Below are 20000 nucleotides of genomic sequence, written 5' to 3'. Positions count from 1 at the left end.
GAACAAATTACACTGAATATTAGAAGAAAAATATAATTACCAACATTCTCCAGAGACTAGACCCTACTCACAACATGGAATTGGTGAAAAATTACATGAAAACCTTACCAGACGGGTAGGTAATTTAAATGGAACAGCCACTGTCGGTTTGGGTGAGCCCATTTTCCAGTTTAGTTCACCCAATCACCCTATGTCTTTAATTTGATGATATCATGCTCCTGCTTATACTTCTGAAGGTAAGCCTGTGAATAATGTCTCATGCTAATATGTCTTGTACCTGACCGTGAAACACACCACCTCACAAAAGAATGAAAATGTATCCTAAAGGTCACAAAATCATAGGCCTAGTTCCAGGTAACAGTAACAGAACTATCAATTCACTTCTATTCAAAATTCTGAAGTATCAATAATGCATTTGCAAAAATCTAAACAAATATGTTAAAAATTATGTCATTCAATTAAGATAAGTGAGTTATAACCCATATACAGTACATGTATTTACAAATTTTATCCATAAATGTAAGGAGGAGAAAATAAGTAAAACTTCGGGCATTGCACTAAACATTAACACGGTTCCATTAAAAAATTCTACATGTTTTGTTGAATTGTGCTACAAGGAATGACTTCCGTAAAATTTTTGACTTATCTATTTATAAGCATGAAAACGTATGGAAAAATCCTGGTGTGCACTTACGGAAAGAGCAACAGCTACTATGAAGTTGCGGGTATAACCACAAAAGGGCAGCCACTGTAATGCAACATTGCTTTCAATCTTTAAAGAGTTTTGTAAGGCCCCAAAAACCAGGAAACTACTGCCAAGAAAATCAGTTGGCCATGGTCTCCCACGATAAGACACTGACGACTGTTCCAATTTCCGTTAGAAGATATGGAAAATATGTCAAAACTTTCTATATTATATTGTGTGTATCCGAAACAAATCAAAACACTGACTTCGTTGGCAGTGCCGCTGGAAACATTTTATCATGGTCTCTCAACTCGGTAGCATTATTAATAGAATCAATATATATTTGTGGGAAAAAAGTGGGTTATTAAACCACCGACTACTAAGTGCATTTTCGCCAAATTAAAAAATAAGTGTATAGTACAGATGTGCATTCCACCAACATTGTTTTCAGAAATAAATTCGGTAAATCTAAACTTTCTTTCTTTGCATCATCATTATCCAGAAGTATCTTTATTTGAAGGCTTTGGGACGGAGAGCTTAAGACTAGCTTTCGCCTAACCTAGCCCTAAGCGCAGGACAATGACCAGTACTAACCTCGCGTCTTGAAATAGGTAAAATTACTGAATCAAGGAAAACAGATGCATATAAAGAATTCTAAAACTTGAAGACTGTTCAATGAGTTCTCCAAAGAACTATAACATGTCAAAACTTGAACGTATTTAGGAAGAAACTAAAGATATGCCTGTTTAAAAACAGGTATGATGTATTAAAAATAAACAAAAGGCAACTAATACATAACTACAAATAAAAATAAATGGGCTTGCCTTTCAGACCTAGTGAGGGGAAGGAAGAAGTCATTCCAAAAATCAACATAGGTGACAAAGGCAAAAAAATGCAGACATTCCAAAAATCAACAGAGGTGATGATGGCAAAAAAATACAAAGTTCCAATGCAAAAGTATTACTTAAAGCAAAAGATTTTTTCCCTAAATATTTCCCATAATTTTCAATTGTCTTGACCAGTCTGGTACTTGAAAAAATGTAGAAAAAGTGTTAAGCAAAATATAAAACAATTCACCTCAAAAGTTCTTTCAACTACAGCAAACAATTGAAACAAACTCCTCCAACCCTGTCAAACTATTAACTAAAATTTGGGTCCATTCAACAGAAAACATTATTAAACAAATTAGCAGCCCAACATCAGCTCCTGGTTAACTGCTTCAAAACCCACCCAAAACACAGTCACAAACACCCTGACCACCAAAGGAATATATTAAGCTGGCAGCAAATTACTTACTCTGAACATTTTTGGACCCCCGTAATCCAGATACACTCACACGAACTAAACATATTTAGAGAGAGATCAAAGACTGGATTAAAGGGACCTGGTAATGGGATCAGAGTACTGTATTTCTGGCAACATACATCAGGGTAACTTGGTATCTTTTTGTTACCGAATTTCAGAGGACCAATTGCTGCACCAGTCATTACAGTAGAAAGGCAGCACTGAAATCCATCCACCATCAACACCAAGGCAAGACAAGGATGATTCAGAAGATGTTCATCCTTGTGTTACTTCTGCCATTTCTGATTCTGATTACGGTCAGGTTTATTAAATGGTTTTAAAGTAACACAATGTAGCAAGTTAAGTAGGGGGTTCCAGGGAGGTGAAGCAACCCTGGCCAGGTAAGAACCAGCACCTTAAGTTAGGTTAGGTGGGAGCTTTCCAGGGATGCCACAGCTTTGCCCTAGGTCAGGTAAGGACATGAAGCCCTAGGCCTAGGCTGGGATAGATTATGTCACAACCCTATTATTTATTTTAAATAGCCTAAAGTACCCTGGGTCAGATTTGGAGCAGGGCTTAAGGGAGTAAGGCCCCCAGTCCCAGTTAATGGCCCGCACCCTAGGTAAAATACATCACCGTAGCCTAGCCTAGCCTATTTCACTCGTTTTGTGTTTTCCCCCAACCAAAAACCACGATTTTCCACTGTGGTCCCCCATAGGCCTAACTGTAGGATAATGGGGGCGGCGGTCCAAGTATCTCTGAACTAATACTTTGTTAATGAAATGAACGCCAGAACGTTCAAACCACACACTAAAACATAAGGAAATCATATTTTCAACTAGGCCTATGGAATGCAACTACCCTACGCCTGTGGTTTTAGGTTAAGTAGCATAAAAGTTTAACCAAAATAAAACAACTCACCTCGGATTTTCTTTCAGCAACAGCAGACAGTTGAAACCGAAGCTTCATCTTAGTCAAACCGCTCACAAAAACTTTCAAGACCAAATTAAAGAAACTGACGGCCCTAAATCAGCCACCTAATCACCGATTTAAAAATCGCGGACTAAAACTCATAAACGCTTGGCCTCCACAGGAGCTCCCGCAAGTTCAGCATCCCTTACAGCGGCCCACCCCTCTTTAACCGGCCCACTGTTATTCCTTACAAAAGTAGGAAAACTCACTAATTATACGACAAGTGTTTAAATATGCATCAACATACTTTTAGAGATTAGTACCAATGACGTGTTCTTGGACTATATTTAGTACAAACCTGTCGAACAATCTTGAATAACAATTTTCCTGATGATACTCATTTCTACCAAATTATCGACGATACTGTCGAAATAAAATCGTATATACAGTAGACAAAAACATAATAATAAACACAAAGATTGGGATTGAGAAAAAAGACTAAAGCAAAACGAGGACACACTAGATTATGTGTTTGTTAAGTACAAAAATTAAGGTTTTTAAAGTGTCTGAAAAAGTTTTTAATGCCATTCATTGTATATCATACACGATGTAATCATCATCAATGTTTATTTTTGGAGGACCTCCTATCAGTCCTCTTCCAGTCCATCACGCTACCTTCCCTCATTCGTCAGTTATACTGTACTTACAGTTTCCCTGAATGAGTGATACTTATGTTTTGACTGTATTCATGTTATACCTGTATTTAATTTCAGTCCATTTTCGGTGCCTTCATTGCTTCTTAAAGAGGTCTTCGTCTTTTCTTTTCGAAATAGGAATTTTACTACATTTAATGGAAATCATTCTTGTTTGAAAACCTTTATTTCAAAATGGAAATTATATTTTTGGCAATACTCAATTTCTTTGTTCAACTAGCAATCTGGTTAAAAGTTACAAAAAAATACTCTGGCATTGTACCCGACTTATTAGGCTACATATCAGCTGAATGAGCTAATTGCATTTAAATAAGCAAGAATATAGAAAACAGGCAACTTTAATTAAAACTCACACCTTAATATAACAGAGGTTGGGTTGAGTCATTTTGGCTAGCTAAAGTACTTTTCTATCTATCTATCTATCTATCTATCTATCTATCTATCTATCTATATATATATATATATATATATATATATATATATATATATATATATATATATATATATATATTATATATATATATATATATATATATATATATATATATATATATAAAAGTATATTATATACATATATATACATGAGATTTTTCCACCTTAACCCATTATAAAATCAGTAAAGTTAAGTTTTAAAAAAGTAGACACTGTTACACACTTTCCCATCTAGAAATACTAGAAATATGCAACAAATTTGCTATTTCCATTGAAATCTTTAAAAACTAAGAATTTCTAGTGCTGTTACCTATGTCAGGGAATACGACAATACCTAATTATTCAATCTGATTGCTTCATTATTCTCAAAACCTCCAATAGATGCTTGATATTACACTACAGCACAACAGAAACAAGTCTGAGTGACCACTCATAAGCTTGAAAGGATTTTGCATACTTATCATTCCTGTATTTTTGAAGGCCCTCTTACTGCTAATCCCGACAGGCTCCTTTGATTTATACTCAAGAGCATAGTCAGCAGAAATGTTCACTGGGGGTAAGGAAGCAAAATGCCACCATTGATCTGTACATGGGACTTGGTTCAGGTGTATGAAGCAGTTTTACAGCATTATAATTTGATACGTCAGAACTTTCTGACATTTGTGTTGGTAATTATCTAATCTAAAGATTGCAAATAAAAGCTAGGTAAAGATAATACCTTATACATTTCAGTTCATTATATCCTCAGTAGTAAAACATATTTCCAACAAGAAGGTAGGAAAGTCTAAAGAAGAGGAAATGAGTGATGGATTACTATTTTACTAGTATCAGACAATTGTAAGCAGTATTTTATCTTACTTTTGTCTTATCGCAGTGAGACAAGGTCCTGCACTTTTATATCAAACTAGAACCCCCTTAAAATTTATAGATATGATCAAATTTTTTATGAATTAGTCATTTGTCATATCATCCTAAATTTTCAGAGCACAAAAATTCTTCAGTCTGTTAATAATGCTGATTTATTGGTCAGAATAAACAAGGTGCCACGATATACAATTAAATGTTTTAAATCTGATTTCTCTTTAATTGAATGAAAGCTTTTGGTCAAGGAACTTAAAAACCGGCCTCTCCTGAGTATGTTTCTGGCAAGGTAGAGATAGCGCCACTCTTCCTGTGTTGGTGAAGGAAGAGGAATCACACACTTGTACCAGTTCCATGGCCAGATAAAAAAAGAGAACGTTCAGCACAGGAACAACAGTCTTGCATTGCAAAAAAGAAATGAATACTACACTGAGGCTAGTATGTCACCTTAAGGATCTATTTTGCACGGTAATGGGTTGGTTAAAAAGGGGATTGAAATTATAATCATTATTCAAAGATATCTCACTCTATCTGGAAAGAGATAAAGTTGAAGAAATTGGAGACCTATGAAGAAACAAAGAAGAGGGACACAAACGGGAATGGATGATGAATACGATGCAGGAAAAAATGTAACCAAAGTTAACAGGTAGTCTAAAATAAATGACCTAGCTGAATTTCAAACATACTGGTGATAAAACATTAAAGAATTTTCAAGAACAAACTTAAGGTACCAATAAACTTACCCACATTTTAACCATAAAATTCACAGAGGCAATAAATAAAAAAAGTATTGCAATTACAATTTTATTTGATCAAAAGATTCTTTACAAAAACCAGATACTGTATATACTGACAAACTGTTTACACCAAAAATCTTCAACAAAGGGAAAAGATCAGCTAAGAAAGCAAGTAGTGAATCTGCTCAGATAACAAAGTAACTTCTGGGGAAACAAACACAAACAAACAATTCAAGTAAAACTGGAAATCATAAAAACCAACAGTTTTGGCACAGAAGGCGAAGTAGGAGAGAGAGAGAGAGAGAGAGAGAGAGAGAGAGAGAGAGAGAGAGAGAGAGAGAGAGAGAGAGAGAGAGAGAGAGAGAGAGAGTCAGAATGTGAAAGGGAGACAACAATAAAAGGAATATCCTACTGAATTTCATAATTCTTAATCTACTTTATCCAACATTATTTTACAATATGATACATCCTGCTTATTTATTCACAGTTGTTCTTCCAACCTTATTTAGATATCTATAAAAATATCTATTATTCACTGAATGGTATGGATTCTCTCAAAATTTACTCTTTGACTACAATTCATCATAAAAAAAAAAGTCTAAGTATAACTAAATACTGTATTTTCTATCTCTGTTAGAACTTCAATACTACTTTTGTTTAACCCAGACTTTATACACCATTCTCATTTTCCAAAAGAAATGAGAGCATCAAAATTTTTACACCAGTTATTATCCCCTGCAAAACCCTTTTCAACCTCACCTCAAGTTCTAATTACATCCTATATAATACATAAAATTCCTTGATATAACAATCTTTGGCTTGGTTACAGCAAAAGAAATTCCTAGTGGACTCTCAAAAGTAATGACATCTCTGTCATATCTGTGATAAAATTCTCTGACTAAGTGTAATGCAAAGGGATATGTTACATTATTTTGTTTAATGTTTGTCACCGTAGTCTTACAAGCACATTTCAGCTCAAACATGACAATCACCTTCATAAGTAATTTCAGTGAGAAACTGCTGAAAAGAACAAGCCACTCTTCATCAACAGATCAGCGCCAGCCCTTTCTGATAACAGCAAAGCTTTCTTTGAAGTACCAATAGTTTGATTACTGTGCACTACTGTTCATATCATCAGGTTGGAAGATTTGTCTTTTCTATGCCAACTGGATAAAATAAAACAATTTGGATTATGACATAATGGACATAATTAAACCTAAACTCAGGAATGTTCAGTGCTATAGACTGTCCTTTGCAATGACAACATCAGTGGTAAGCTAGGTCACAAGATAAAACCAACAGGTCACACTTAATATATTGCACAGATGCTACAAACAAGAATGAACCCCTATTGAAAGAAAACATCAATCACACTGTGCTCTTTAAAGAAACAAAGATTTTCTAATATTGACATACAACATAGTTCCAAAACTCAGGCTATGTGGCATCTGTGCACCTAAACATGATAAGTTTTAGGATGTCTTTGCTTGGGCTGATACAGCCATCACAGACAATGCCACTACACATCCAATTGGAAATGAAGGGACAGTCCTTTTCATACTGATAAGCAACTTTGATACATTACACAGAATGCTTTCATTCATTTCCATCATAAAAGAGAAGCTAAATGTGGTGAAAAGTGTGACAGGTAACAGCTTGCGAATGTCATTACAAAGGCTGTGGGAATCAGGTTACACAAGTCAGTCTTCAAACAAAGGCAATCCAAATTCACAGACATCAAATTGGTTTCAAAACCTCTTACACAAATTCTGCTTGAAAAATTAAATACACTCAACTTTAAATGCCATCCTTAAAGACTTGCATTTTTAATCAAATTATAATAAAATAAATCCAATCAAACACATTTCAATCAACTTGGTTTCTAATTTATTATTCCATCTACATCTTGTTAAGCATTATTTTTACTCATTATTATTTCTAAGCAATTTAACTCTATCACGAGTTTCTCCATTGCAAATTTATAGAATGCTTCACTCCTGCAAGCTCAAGTTAAGGGAAAGTACCTAGCATGAAAAATTCCTCAAGCACTGGACACAAACCAATATAACTTAGGACTTGGAATCCTGCAGTACAAACAAAGACATAACAGTGCTGGCTACAGTCATATGCAAAGAATTCAGAATAGGCAGTGTTACACATACGTTTCCTGTCATATTTCATTATCTTGCCAAAACAATTTATCCTGCATTATATATATAATAATAATAATAATAATATATATATATATATATATATATATATATATATATATATATATATATATATATATATATATATATATATATCTATATATATATATTTAATTTTACTTAGCTGAAATCAGCTGCTTTATCTCTTGAGTTTTCATCTAGCTATCCTTTTTCTCTACAGTATAGTACATACATTAGTTTATCTAAATTAATTACTTTACCTCTTGTATTTTTACTGATCTTTCTTATAATTACAATATATATATATATATATATATATATATATATATATATATATATATATATATATATATATATATATATATATATATATATATATATATATATATATATATATATATTAGATAATTTATTTATTTACTTTGCATAAAACAATTGTTACTTGGTTGTAGAGTTTGTGGCAAGATGCTAAAAGATGCCAGCGAAAACACTTATTTTAAGGGGACATATATAAAATCTAAGCGACTGCTGCTGAGCGCACAAGATAATAATGAAGTGAAAATACTTGACTTGCCTGGGTGTTAGTGACGTCTTTCTGCATAACATTTCACCTTGAGAGGAATGACCAGTGAGAAGCAATACACATCTACGTACAAATTCTGTTGAAAAATTACTAAAAAATAAAATCTGCACACAAATTTTTAATCGTGTCCACACATATTGTACACAACAATTAAGAACAATTTGATTTTATGAACACACAAAACCATCAAACACTTGAATATGCCTATGCTAATACGTGAAATCAAAATTCATCTAAACAAAAGTTCAGTCTTGGACATCTGGTTATGGATGGATGTACTGTGTAGAAAGAAAGCATGATTTTGAAAAGTGATTATCAATACACATCAACATTGCAGATACAAAGAAGAAAACCAATCTACTTGGGAAGTGATAATGTAAAGAATTATATAGGGGCAACAATAAACTAAGCTCTACACAAAACACTTTGATTTTTTTGTAATGATGATAGGCAAAACTCATTTTGTTCCTTTGCATAAGTCTATGGATGTCAGGTTATATGCCACATCACAAAGGGCATTACCCTCCTACTGTTACAAGAAAATGTCCCCTTGTGGTCAGTACTGCACTACAATGTTTTTCATTAAAACCAATTGCTAATACAAAGAATAATAATTTCATAAGTAAGTGTTACATTTCATGTATGAACAAATTCTTGTTACAATTCCATTCAAAACTTTTGCACTTTCTTTTCTTGAGCAGCTCCTGCATTGGTTAAAAAATACTTTGCCACTTATAAGCAAAATTACTGTGCAGTATTCCAGAGATAAAATATACTTGGATGCTTTTCAAAGTTGAAAGGTAGAAGGCCACTGCCTTTCATAAACATGTGCTTTAAGTCACATACATTACCCCACACAAGAACTGTAAACCTCTGTAACTGATTAAAGAAAATAGCTATGTTATGTTGCACAAGAGCCAAGTTATGACATGTTATTCACAAAATATAGACAAATTTCTTCCTGTATACATTCCAAGCCATATATTGTATGCATAACACATACTTATGTTATGCTGGCATTTCAATGCTAAGTCTTTCCAGTCCACAAAGACTGTTACCATGAGAAGTAATTTTTTTCACATTCACATGATAGAACTACAAGTGGTAATAATGCCTAACTTTTACCAAATTTTCTAGAGTAGAAAATAGCCCAAGATACTGGAGCACTATTATGTGTCTAAAATACCAGGTTAGGGTTCGTGATAAAAACGGTGAATCACTGCAAAATATATACTCTGGCAACACATTTATTCAAGTTATATACATGTATATTCTGAAATGTTTTAAAACCTACAATACTACATTGCATACCAGCATTTCAAAAATAAACACATAGCACTTGAAAGAAATGGCCATGCTGACAATGACCCAATTAATATTATTAAAATCACAACACTTTCATCTCTGTCAGAATCATAAGTATATCAAGAGTCTGTAAAGAGCAATAATCTTGCCACGCATTCTCGTCAAATGCAATGAGCTCCCTGATAAGCCAAAGAGGGGCTGGGATTTGACATTCGCTCCGAGTAGTGCAAGATGGTCACGGGGGAAAAGTAAAGGCTCAGACTCTCACTCACACTTGTCCTTCACTGTCAGCATTATAAGATTGGTCTGGTGGATGAGGTAGGTGGCACTTACAAATACAGAATTCGCCCTGGAAAAGAGAAACACTTGCTTTTAAAAATGTATGAGGAAAGAAACAATTAAACATAATGTAAATGTTTACTTTCCAGTTATTAGTTACAACTTTTCAGTTACTGTACATGGATATAACACCCATTTACCTTAAAAACACTTGAGGTTATAACCCACTTACTATTCTAATAACCAGTAGTGTATATCACATGTATACTTTCCTAACACAGCCAATTAAAGTCCTTCAGAAGCAGTTTGCCCCCACAGTGACCTCCCCTTACATATGTATCTCTCCAATTTTGAAAGCAAAGATACCTCATACGACTGCTCACTTGTACAAGGCTGATAAAGATATACTGTACACCTACATTGTAGCTCATCAAACAAAGGCACAAAAAATAAATGTTTTCCACTGTTAACCTTTATCAAACAAACAGTACCACAGGATTATTTGTCACAACTGCCAATGTAACCCTAGTGATGTAAAATATGGCCAGTAATACTGACTCCTCGTAGCATTCTTCATCAACAAATGCACAGAATTGCTTTCTGCCTTAATTTTTATTGGTTCCATATATACTATAGTCCCTTCCCATCTAGCAGTGCAAGCTCTTTAATTTTGCACTGCTCCAATTTAAGCCCCTCGTTTAACAACATCCACTTTAAACCATGCCACTGTGAGTAGAAATGTGACTCAGTGATCTGGTCACATTGCTTTAAAAACTGATGATATTAAGACTTTTTCTGCAAACATTTTTACATTCTAGACAAAGTCCAGCAGAAATGCAATACATGTAATGCTATAAACTATGATACAGATACTGCTTATTATAGGGTTTACCATGCAGTAATATGTAGTACAGTCATTTTGATGTTAGTGTGCAGTGAAAAAAGAACACTGTACATTGCTGTATAAACAAAATACATTAAAGAGAATGATGTTTGACTTAGTTTGACTTTATTGTTTCCCGAGGTCTTTAATGTAATGTAATGACCTTTTATACACCTCCAAGTGCCAACAGTGTCATTTGTAGGCATCAAGATGTAATACTTCTTCAATCCCACTAGCCATATGGGACACTGGCTTGTTAAGTGGTACAATTACTTTCTTAAGATATCATACTGAAAGGTATATGGATTACTTGTGTTTTATCATACGATTACATGACTTAAATATTGTACTGCACAGTGTCTGAGAAACATTTTGCTTGCTAAAGTGTTGTGTTTTTTGTGAGTGTTGTGTAAAATGAGGTTATTACTTATTCCTTTGGATTCTATATGTATTTGAATTTAGGGTAGCCTTGCCTAGGCTAGGATATTCATTAACCCCATTTCTGCACTTCTGGAAGTATCTGTGGCCGTCTTGGATCTATCAGTGAAGATAATTATGGATTACAAAATTTCCTCTCTATTTACCCCTTTAATTTGTGTGTTCAGTACATCATTCTGTTGAACCATACTTTGCATGTAAGTCCTAGTTGATACAAATTTTTGCACATAAATAATAACAACAATAATATTGTTTGCACAGTTCAACACATTGCTGTAAAACACTTACTGTCCTTCCTTGAAATACTCCTTCAATGTGTTGCTAAATTTCTTGCTGTGTTTGACAAAGTCTCGCTTGCGGTGTTCCAAAGCCTGCTTCCCCTGAGCCCCTGGTATGAACTGCGAGACTTCTGATACAGCATCTAAAAGCTTCTTTATGGCACTTGCAATTTCTCTGCAAAAATAATTTCAAGTATAATATACACCAGTCTTGATAGGAAGGTTTTCATATACAGTATAATTTTTACAATACTTAAGATCAATTCCACAGGTATATTTGAAGGAAGCAACAAAAATGTAAGAAAAATCAATTATATGACCTAAGAAGGCCACAATAAATAAAATTACAAGTAACTACTGTACATAGAATGGTATAGATTATCCCAAACCTATTACACATGATCCACAAAATGTAAAAGATGGTACATCAGCTTTTACTTTTACTTGTCATTAATCTTTCCTAACCTTTTCCACAATTGTTTTACTTATCCTCTGCAAACTGTTCTCTGGCAGCATTTAGCAGCTATGAGGGACAATACAATGCACTGTACACCAAACTCTTACACCTAGGTTATAGATCTGGGTAACAAAGGAAATTCAAACCAAACTCTCACAAGTCTTTAATAAGGAACATGACTTTGACTTCTTTGAACTCAAGCTGAATGCACAACAAAGAGCAATTTCTCAGAACCACCTACTACAGATCATAAACATACATCAAATAACAAAATAAAACATGCTGGTCTTACTTGATAGTTTCTAGGAATGTTTTTCTGTCAGTGATTTCATCTGGGATTCTCGATAATATTCTTTTTAGATTTGCTGATTTCTTATTCAACTCCTGGAAGGCATCTTCGGTGCGTGTCACTCGGTAGTCCCCACCTGCAGGAAGGAACATTGTAATAAACACATTTGTTTTTCAAAACCTATGCATATACATAACGATAATAACGATTGGCTGGTTCATCAAGCCATCTCTAAGTCATCTAATCCTCCTCGTCCTGGTACCTCAAAGCACAGATCTTTGACAATTTAAATTTAACTATGAGGAGGTATATTTTGAATCAACAGAATTTTCGTTTTAGTTATGTCCTACCTAATTAAACATACTAAAATACGATCCCACAAGCGTTTTATAGACTGAGTTCCTACAGCTACAAATATTGTCAAATTTTATACTTTATGGAGATATACTCTACCATGCTTTTTCCCACTGAAAGTATATTTAAATGGTTTCTAATAATAAAAGCAATGAATTTTTAATGAAAATCGGGAGCTATACTAATCTTATTATAGTTCTAAGAACAGTACTTCACAATATAATCTTCACATCCTTTCCTTAAATTTTTCTGACTTCTCATGCATTTTCATGATTCTGAATCCTAAAAGGACTCAGTAACTTGACATTCGAAGGATTTCTTTTAAGCAAAAACTTTGAATGAGCTAAAATTTTACCCCTATCCTGTCACTCTTTTGATTTTCATACAGCAGCATTTACTTAAACATTGATATCTCTACTTGGCAACATTGTACATATCAGTATAACACTAAATGAATTGGAATAAAGCTAAAAATCGCAAGAACTTTAGTAAGCATGCATGATGCTCCCTACTTTCTCTACTTACACTCAGACTCATTGACAAGACCCTGCAGCCTAAGAATGGACTCATTCATATTAACTGTGAGGTCAGCTTTGCGTACGAGGCCCATCACCATTTCGTAAGTGAAGCCCGGATGCGCCTTCTCTACCTTGCTGAGTGCAGCTCGCAGGGTCTGGCTGGAAGCGACATTTTCTCGCTCCACCTGGAAATACAAACACGTTTAAATCAAGAAACGTTTAAAATAATAACATATAAACGCCTTGCAGCAGAGTAAAACACTGAGGATATAGATGACGCACTAAACTACAATGTTATACAATTGCTTACAGATGTGAGTGTGACATTCATAAATACTGTTATCCGCTGATAAAGTTGAAAATATTAGAAACACAGTAAAAAAAACTGTTAAATACATGCATACTGATAGAAAATACAAAAATATGACCAGGAAAATGCAAATATTATAAAAAAACCTACATCAATAAAAACACACATGGAAAATACAGTCAAGATGTACTGTATTACGAAATCCTAGATAAAATACTAGATACATGTCTAACAAAAGTAATGACTCAATTCCCATTCTCTAGACAAGAATCTAAGGAGTTATGAGCCAAATCTGTGGCACAAAGTTCAAAAACCTTGTTCCCATTGTTGGCATTCATACTGACCTCCTAAATATAATCAAACTGACTTGGTTTGATATATAGTAAAACTGGCTTCTAATCACTTACCTGGATCGCGTGAATAACTTCAACACACTTATAAAACTAGTGTGGTGAATAACTGCACCTCAGTCCCCCACCAATGCATTAGATTTAAATCAATCATAAAATTTAACTGACTAGATTTTTGGGTCATCCTTAAGTCAATATTTTTGTACTTTTTTCATGACTCTTCTTACTTAGTCTTTAAGAATTCCGCTTTTATTTACACTGTACTAGATATACTCAGTTCTGATTGCCCCTTTGTCATCCCTTTGGATTTTGTTAGCCATTGCATAAGTATATCATTCAGTAACTTTATTTTTTCCTTGACAGTTTTCTTAACTGGCCATTCATTGTTGTCCCCAATTTTCAGCAAGTAATATAATGTCAACCTTCATATTTTAGCTGACCAATTTGTGTTATTGCTGTATTTACAGATTATAGTAATTAATTTGATGTTACCTTTAAAAGTTTTGTATGACGGCTTTATGTTATCCTTCATCATTTTAGCTTGACCACTTAATGTTTTCCAGAATAGTTTTAGTCAAGCCTTTTATGTTATCCTCAATATCACTCATCTGGGGAAAAAGAATTTGGTGCAGGAGATAATAAGACCATTTTTGTGTATTTTTTTTTTTTGCGTCCATTTGTATAACAATACAGAATTTTTTTCTTCTGACAAAGAGGAAGGAGCCCTTGAAAACTATAGAGTTCTGTATTGTTACACAAACAGTTAAAAAACATACTAACCAAGAAGAGTCTTTCTGTGTCATGCATTTACCAAAATGTCATTGTTCTTTTGTCTACCAAAGAATAAAGTTCTTTGCAAAAGATCTTGTAAATAAAATAAAGACTATCAAATAAATTAACACACACACATATACATGTGTGTGTATATATATATATATATATATATATATATATATATATATATATATATATATATATATATATATATATATATATATATATAAGATGTTATTTATAACAGAGAGAGAGAGAGAAGCCATACAACTGGAACGCTTTGTCTGTCTCGTTGTATCTTTGGGGGTTGCACGTGCAACAAAAACGTTGCTCTGACCTCCCACAAGAACAAATCACTGGTAGCCTCCTAACCCTTCTACAGTATATTGACTAACTTTACGCCCTGACACCAATTCCTATCTTTCAATGAGTGTCACATCTGAATCTAATTCACCATTGTCTGCCGACGTAGCTCCTTAACATCTGAATTAAACCACCATCATCTGTGTCTTTCTCCTTACAAATTACTACTACTACCACTACTAATACTACTACTGCACCCTTCCCCCTTCTCCTCCTCCTCCCCCCTACCAACCCACTGTCCTCCACGGCTCTTCTCCACTTCCTCTATAATGGTGATGCAAGATGCAATATTATCAACAAGGTTACTTGAAAATAAACAGGAAAATGCTAAATGACATTCAAGAGAAACAAGCAAAAAAATTAAATGGGGTAATTCAACCTTAATTTTTAACAAGGGCCATCTTTCTTGTCACAGCGTATTATTATTATTATTATTATTAAAGACTATGAAGAACAATCCCTGACATCCGTGACGCACAACCATGGGTAAACACCTCCCCCTCCCCTCCACCCCCAACGCTCTCGAGCAACTGATAGTCAGCATAACCACAACAAACCAGAATGGTCAAGACGCCAGACGATGAAGCAGGAACCTGATATGGAGAATCTATCTCTGTCAAATGTTGATTCACTTTCATTCCACCTGATGGTGACAGTCGTCCTTCTCAAGCTTTGAGAGTATATTAGCATTGAGAATATACTGTACTGTATATATTGCTATGAATATATCAAGAATGAATACAAGACAAAAGGGGTCTAATTCATTCTCAATGTTGTTATCATTGGTGGTAGTGTTAAATTCTATTAATGTACACATACTAAGAGAATGAACAAGAAAGGACATTACCGTCACTTTGTACGGCAAGTTCCCTCAGGATAGAAATTCCCATTAGTGAAATATTTGACGGATAAAGAAAGGGACATGAAAATAGCGCTCTCCCTAGTCATGCCTGGGCATAATACAAACCACCACGCTTTAACTAATCGATAATTCACGTACGAACACACACGCCAATGGCCATGAAATCTTGAATACGGAAAACAGATGTCTGAATCATGTCGTTTTATATATATATTATATATATATATATATATATATATATATATATATATATATATCCGACAGCATGGTAGTTCATGATCCTGCATCATCTTGAACCCGTGATCGATCCTACGAGGATAAACTACTTTGTTAAAGTAGGCTGTAGTGACTCACACCCATTTGAAGAATGGCATGTGGTTTGCAACCTCATTTTGATGACTTGATGAATGCCAGAATGCCAGATATATATATATATATATATATATATATATATATATATATATATATATATATATATATATATATATATATATATATATATATATATATATATATATATATATATATATATATATATATATATTATTGTATATATGTGTATTTATTGTTTGTGTGACTTAGTTATTAGAATCAGAAAATCACATCATTCAACTGTACTGACGTTATCCGAACAACAAAAAAATGAGAAATCAGAATCAGACATTCCAATCTCAGAACAAGGAATAAATAAACTCGATTTATTCATCCGATTTATTCAACTGACCAGCGATGAAATCATCCCGAATTCACACAAATCTCTGCAGAAAAACGAAGTCTGAATTAGGGAGATTTTTCCAAATAAATTACGATGCTGATCTCTGGCTAGATCTCTTAAATTCGCGGATAACGGACTATTCCATAAAGCGGGCGGTAAGTCGAGTGACGTCACATGCCCCCTTGACGTCACGCGGTGACGCAGAGTCAGCTGGTGGAGGCGGAATTACTGAGAAAAACAGGCATACGGACGGTTAAAATATCTCAACGAAGAAAAATCCTCGCAAGTTCAAATATGAAAACACGTGCATAAGCACAAAACAACATTTTGAATACAGGAAATTTAATCGTTCTGTAATATAATATACTATTTTTTACATACTTTCGCGTAAACGCTATTCACTTTATCCAATAATGACCTTGAAATGTCAGGTATAGGTCAAACTTGGAATACCGCGTTACGCAACTAAAGGCCAGTTGATCCCAACTTGCCGTAAGAGACAAATTTTATTTTTTTTCCTGATAGTTTTTTTCAGTAGTTTACTATTGTTTATTATAAAAAAGTATTTTTTTCAATGCCATTTTTTGCCATTTTACACATTTGGACATGAATCTGATACTGGAACCTGTAAAGCGTCAAGTGAGATAATTTAAAACAAAGAAACACTGTACCAAATAAGGGTAATGTCTAATATCAAGGAATAAAGTTTAGGACAGTTTCAACTTCAACTGGTAAACTTAAAAATAAATAAGAAATGTAAAGAGCGTTTCACAATTTCCAGTTTGTCCAGGTAAAACTCGGTCATGAAAAATATTCACCTGTTGCGATGTAAAAAAAAGAAAAATACTAATTTCACCGTCAAACGTTACACTTATTGCTATTTTGACATAGAGGTCTGTTGTAGGTAAAACGCTGATAATATCTGGGTAGTGCTCAAAAGCATTTTATTATAGTTTTGGGGTAGTGTTAAAAAGCATCACATTCAATAAAGATAAATATATAAACATTATAACAGAATGATTATTGTATAAAAATATTTCACAACCTGTATAAAAATATTCAACATCTCGACAAAAACATAAGAATTTAAACCACTTATAATTAGAACACCGAATTGTATCAGAATCACGCCTTTAACGACTGAACCTATCAATACAGAATGACTTGGCATTTAAATTTTTATTTTTTTGAAGCTTTATCGCCACATTTTATGCAAAATTACTGAAAGACAGCATAAAACAAATTTTAAATTCTTGTCTTCTTGTTTATTTTAGACCAACAATAAATTCTTTTTTAATTCTTCTTGTTAATTTTAGACCAACAATGAAGTAAATCCCAACGTAACCTTATGTCAAATGGTAAGGAAATGATTTTAATTAAGATTTTGGCGTTTTTGAACAAGGTCAATCATAATAGGGTCAAAATCAAAACCATAATAAATAATAATAATAATAATAATAATAATAATAATGACATAACACGGATATGCATGATGATGATAATAATAATAATAATAATAATAATAATAATAATAATAATAATAATAATAATAATAATAATAACAACATACCACAGAGATATATAAGATAAAACAATTTCTACGAAGAACAACGGAACCTGACAAATGGGATACGAATTCCAATTCAAAGAATTAAATCAAACTAAAGTAGAACTGAATAACTATGCAAATGTTAACCTTACACAAGGCCTTGCTCAGTCTTATCAAGGATACATGTACTAGCAGAAGTCTCTTTTTTTTGTGTGTGTGAACCTTTAAAATGCCCCTCAACAGAATCAATGGAAGTATCCTACGTAAGGCAGATACCTAAAATTAGACGTCCTCTCTCTCTCTCTTACATTATTCAGCTCTTTCTTTTCTACGTTATTTAATTATCTCTTTTTCACTCTTGATCCTTCCTGGAAAACAAGCTCTCTCTCTCTCTCTCTCTCTCTCTCTCTCTCTCTCTCTCTCTCTCTCTCTCTCTCTCTCATACATTAATCAGCTTTCTCTTTCTACACGATTTGATTTAATTATCTCTTCTTCACTCCTGATCCTTTCTGGGAAAGTCTCTCTCTCTCTCTCTCTCTCTCTCTCTCTCTCTCTCTCTCTCTCTCTCTCTCTCTCTCTCTCTCTCTCTCTCAAAGACAAACAGTCTAAGCATAATTAATTTCATTTTATAACTGCTTAGAGAAAAAAAAAAAAACAGAAACGACCCTGAAATGAAAAAACTGACCAAACCTAAGCGAAGGTCAAACCACATAATAAATAACAGAAAAAAAGTCTCTATATATCATAATGGGCAAAAAAATAAAAATTAAAAAAAACAACTACAAGAGTCGACCGAGGTGAAATGGCCTAGCAACGGGTAGGCTACCCGCTGACAAAAACCTCGTGGTTTCACTAGACAGGAGATAGAGAGCAAGCTCCGTGATAGCAACGTCTGGGTGACGACAGCCCAGGCTCTCCTGTCGTCAGTGTCTAACGTTGCACCTTAGAATGTGTGCACTTGAGAGACAAAATTCCTCGTTTCAATATCTCAGTGGAACGTACGCGTGTTCCCTGACACAGAAACTTAATGATAATTATGAAGAGAATATGGTGGCGGGGATGCAAAGTTACAGAGTTCACCAGACATTAGGAAATTAATCTTTTTTTTTAGTAAAAGTTAAAAACGCCAGTGAACATAACTCCAGACGTCAGTGGCTTGTGATCATAGCTATTATCTAGTAAAAATCTACCATAAATATTCCTTAAATTAATCTCTTGGGTTTCTCATTTAACATGTACTCTGAAATAGGTACTTTAATAGATGCCATAAAATAGGTGCTACGAACTCTGGAATGACCTTCATGTCACATGAAAAGCGGCGCCGACCTATACATTGCTTGAACAGCTAGACCTCAATCACTGCCGAAGGTTAAATACTTAATACAAATACAGTTTCTTAAAAACAGTAGTTTCATTCATTACTGCGCCCTGTACCTAGAATGAATGAAGATATAATGGCGCAGTGAATCGCAAAAAAACTATTAGGTGTGAGTCGATTTATCACCTAGTTCTTTAAGCGTGCTCTTTTGGTCCAGCTATTACGTCACTAGGTTAACGTTTTCTGTTGTACTAGCTATCGACTCTCTAAACGTTTTTGACTAGCGTTTTGAGAGAGCATGCGTTCAAAACTGACCCGACAGAAGATCATATTGTTTCTCTGCGCCGGAGGATAAAGGAATCTAGCTCATTTTAACACTGCAAGATTCGTCAGCGAATCAAAAAACATAACTGAACCTCGCAGTATGCTATCACAATCGCTTATCGTTATGATAAAAGACAAGCGGACCCAGCACTGTACCCTGGAGAACGCCTGATATGGCCTAGACTGGTCTCGACAGTGCTGCAATAGCAGATACTACAAGGGTTCGATCTGTGTAGAAATTGTGGTAACTTTACCG

The 20000-nt window shown here is 34.1% G+C and overlaps 2 protein-coding genes across 4 annotated transcripts in view; both read right to left on the bottom strand.

The window, feature by feature from the left end:
* LOC136852489 (uncharacterized) overlaps positions 1–3128 on the bottom strand; it is a 121819-nt gene extending 118691 nt beyond the window's left edge. Inside the window, exon 1 of one of the 2 annotated variants that reach the window (XM_067127151.1) lies at positions 2891–3128. In XM_067127151.1, coding sequence (XP_066983252.1) covers positions 2891–2938 — 48 coding nt within the window. In that variant the 5' untranslated portion in view covers positions 2939–3128. The remainder of the gene's footprint in view (positions 1–2890) is intronic. The other variant, XM_067127152.1, reaches the window with a different exon arrangement.
* Positions 3129–8489: 5361 nt separating this feature from the next.
* Positions 8490–20000, bottom strand: part of Ccm3 (programmed cell death protein 10 Ccm3) — an 80685-nt gene continuing 69174 nt past the window's right edge. For both annotated transcript variants that reach the window (XM_067127148.1, XM_067127149.1), the window contains exons 2-5: positions 13187–13364; positions 12311–12443; positions 11572–11736; positions 8490–10032 (exon numbers count right to left, since the gene is read on the bottom strand). In XM_067127148.1, coding sequence (XP_066983249.1) covers positions 9948–10032; positions 11572–11736; positions 12311–12443; positions 13187–13364 — 561 coding nt within the window. In that variant the 3' untranslated portion in view covers positions 8490–9947. The remainder of the gene's footprint in view (positions 10033–11571; positions 11737–12310; positions 12444–13186; positions 13365–20000) is intronic.

This window comes from Macrobrachium rosenbergii, chromosome 25 (assembly GCF_040412425.1).
Source record: "Macrobrachium rosenbergii isolate ZJJX-2024 chromosome 25, ASM4041242v1, whole genome shotgun sequence".
NCBI classification, from domain to species: domain Eukaryota; kingdom Metazoa; phylum Arthropoda; class Malacostraca; order Decapoda; family Palaemonidae; genus Macrobrachium; species Macrobrachium rosenbergii.
The sequence above is the reverse complement of the archived record's forward strand: the minus strand, read 5'-3'. Positions and strand labels throughout refer to the sequence as shown.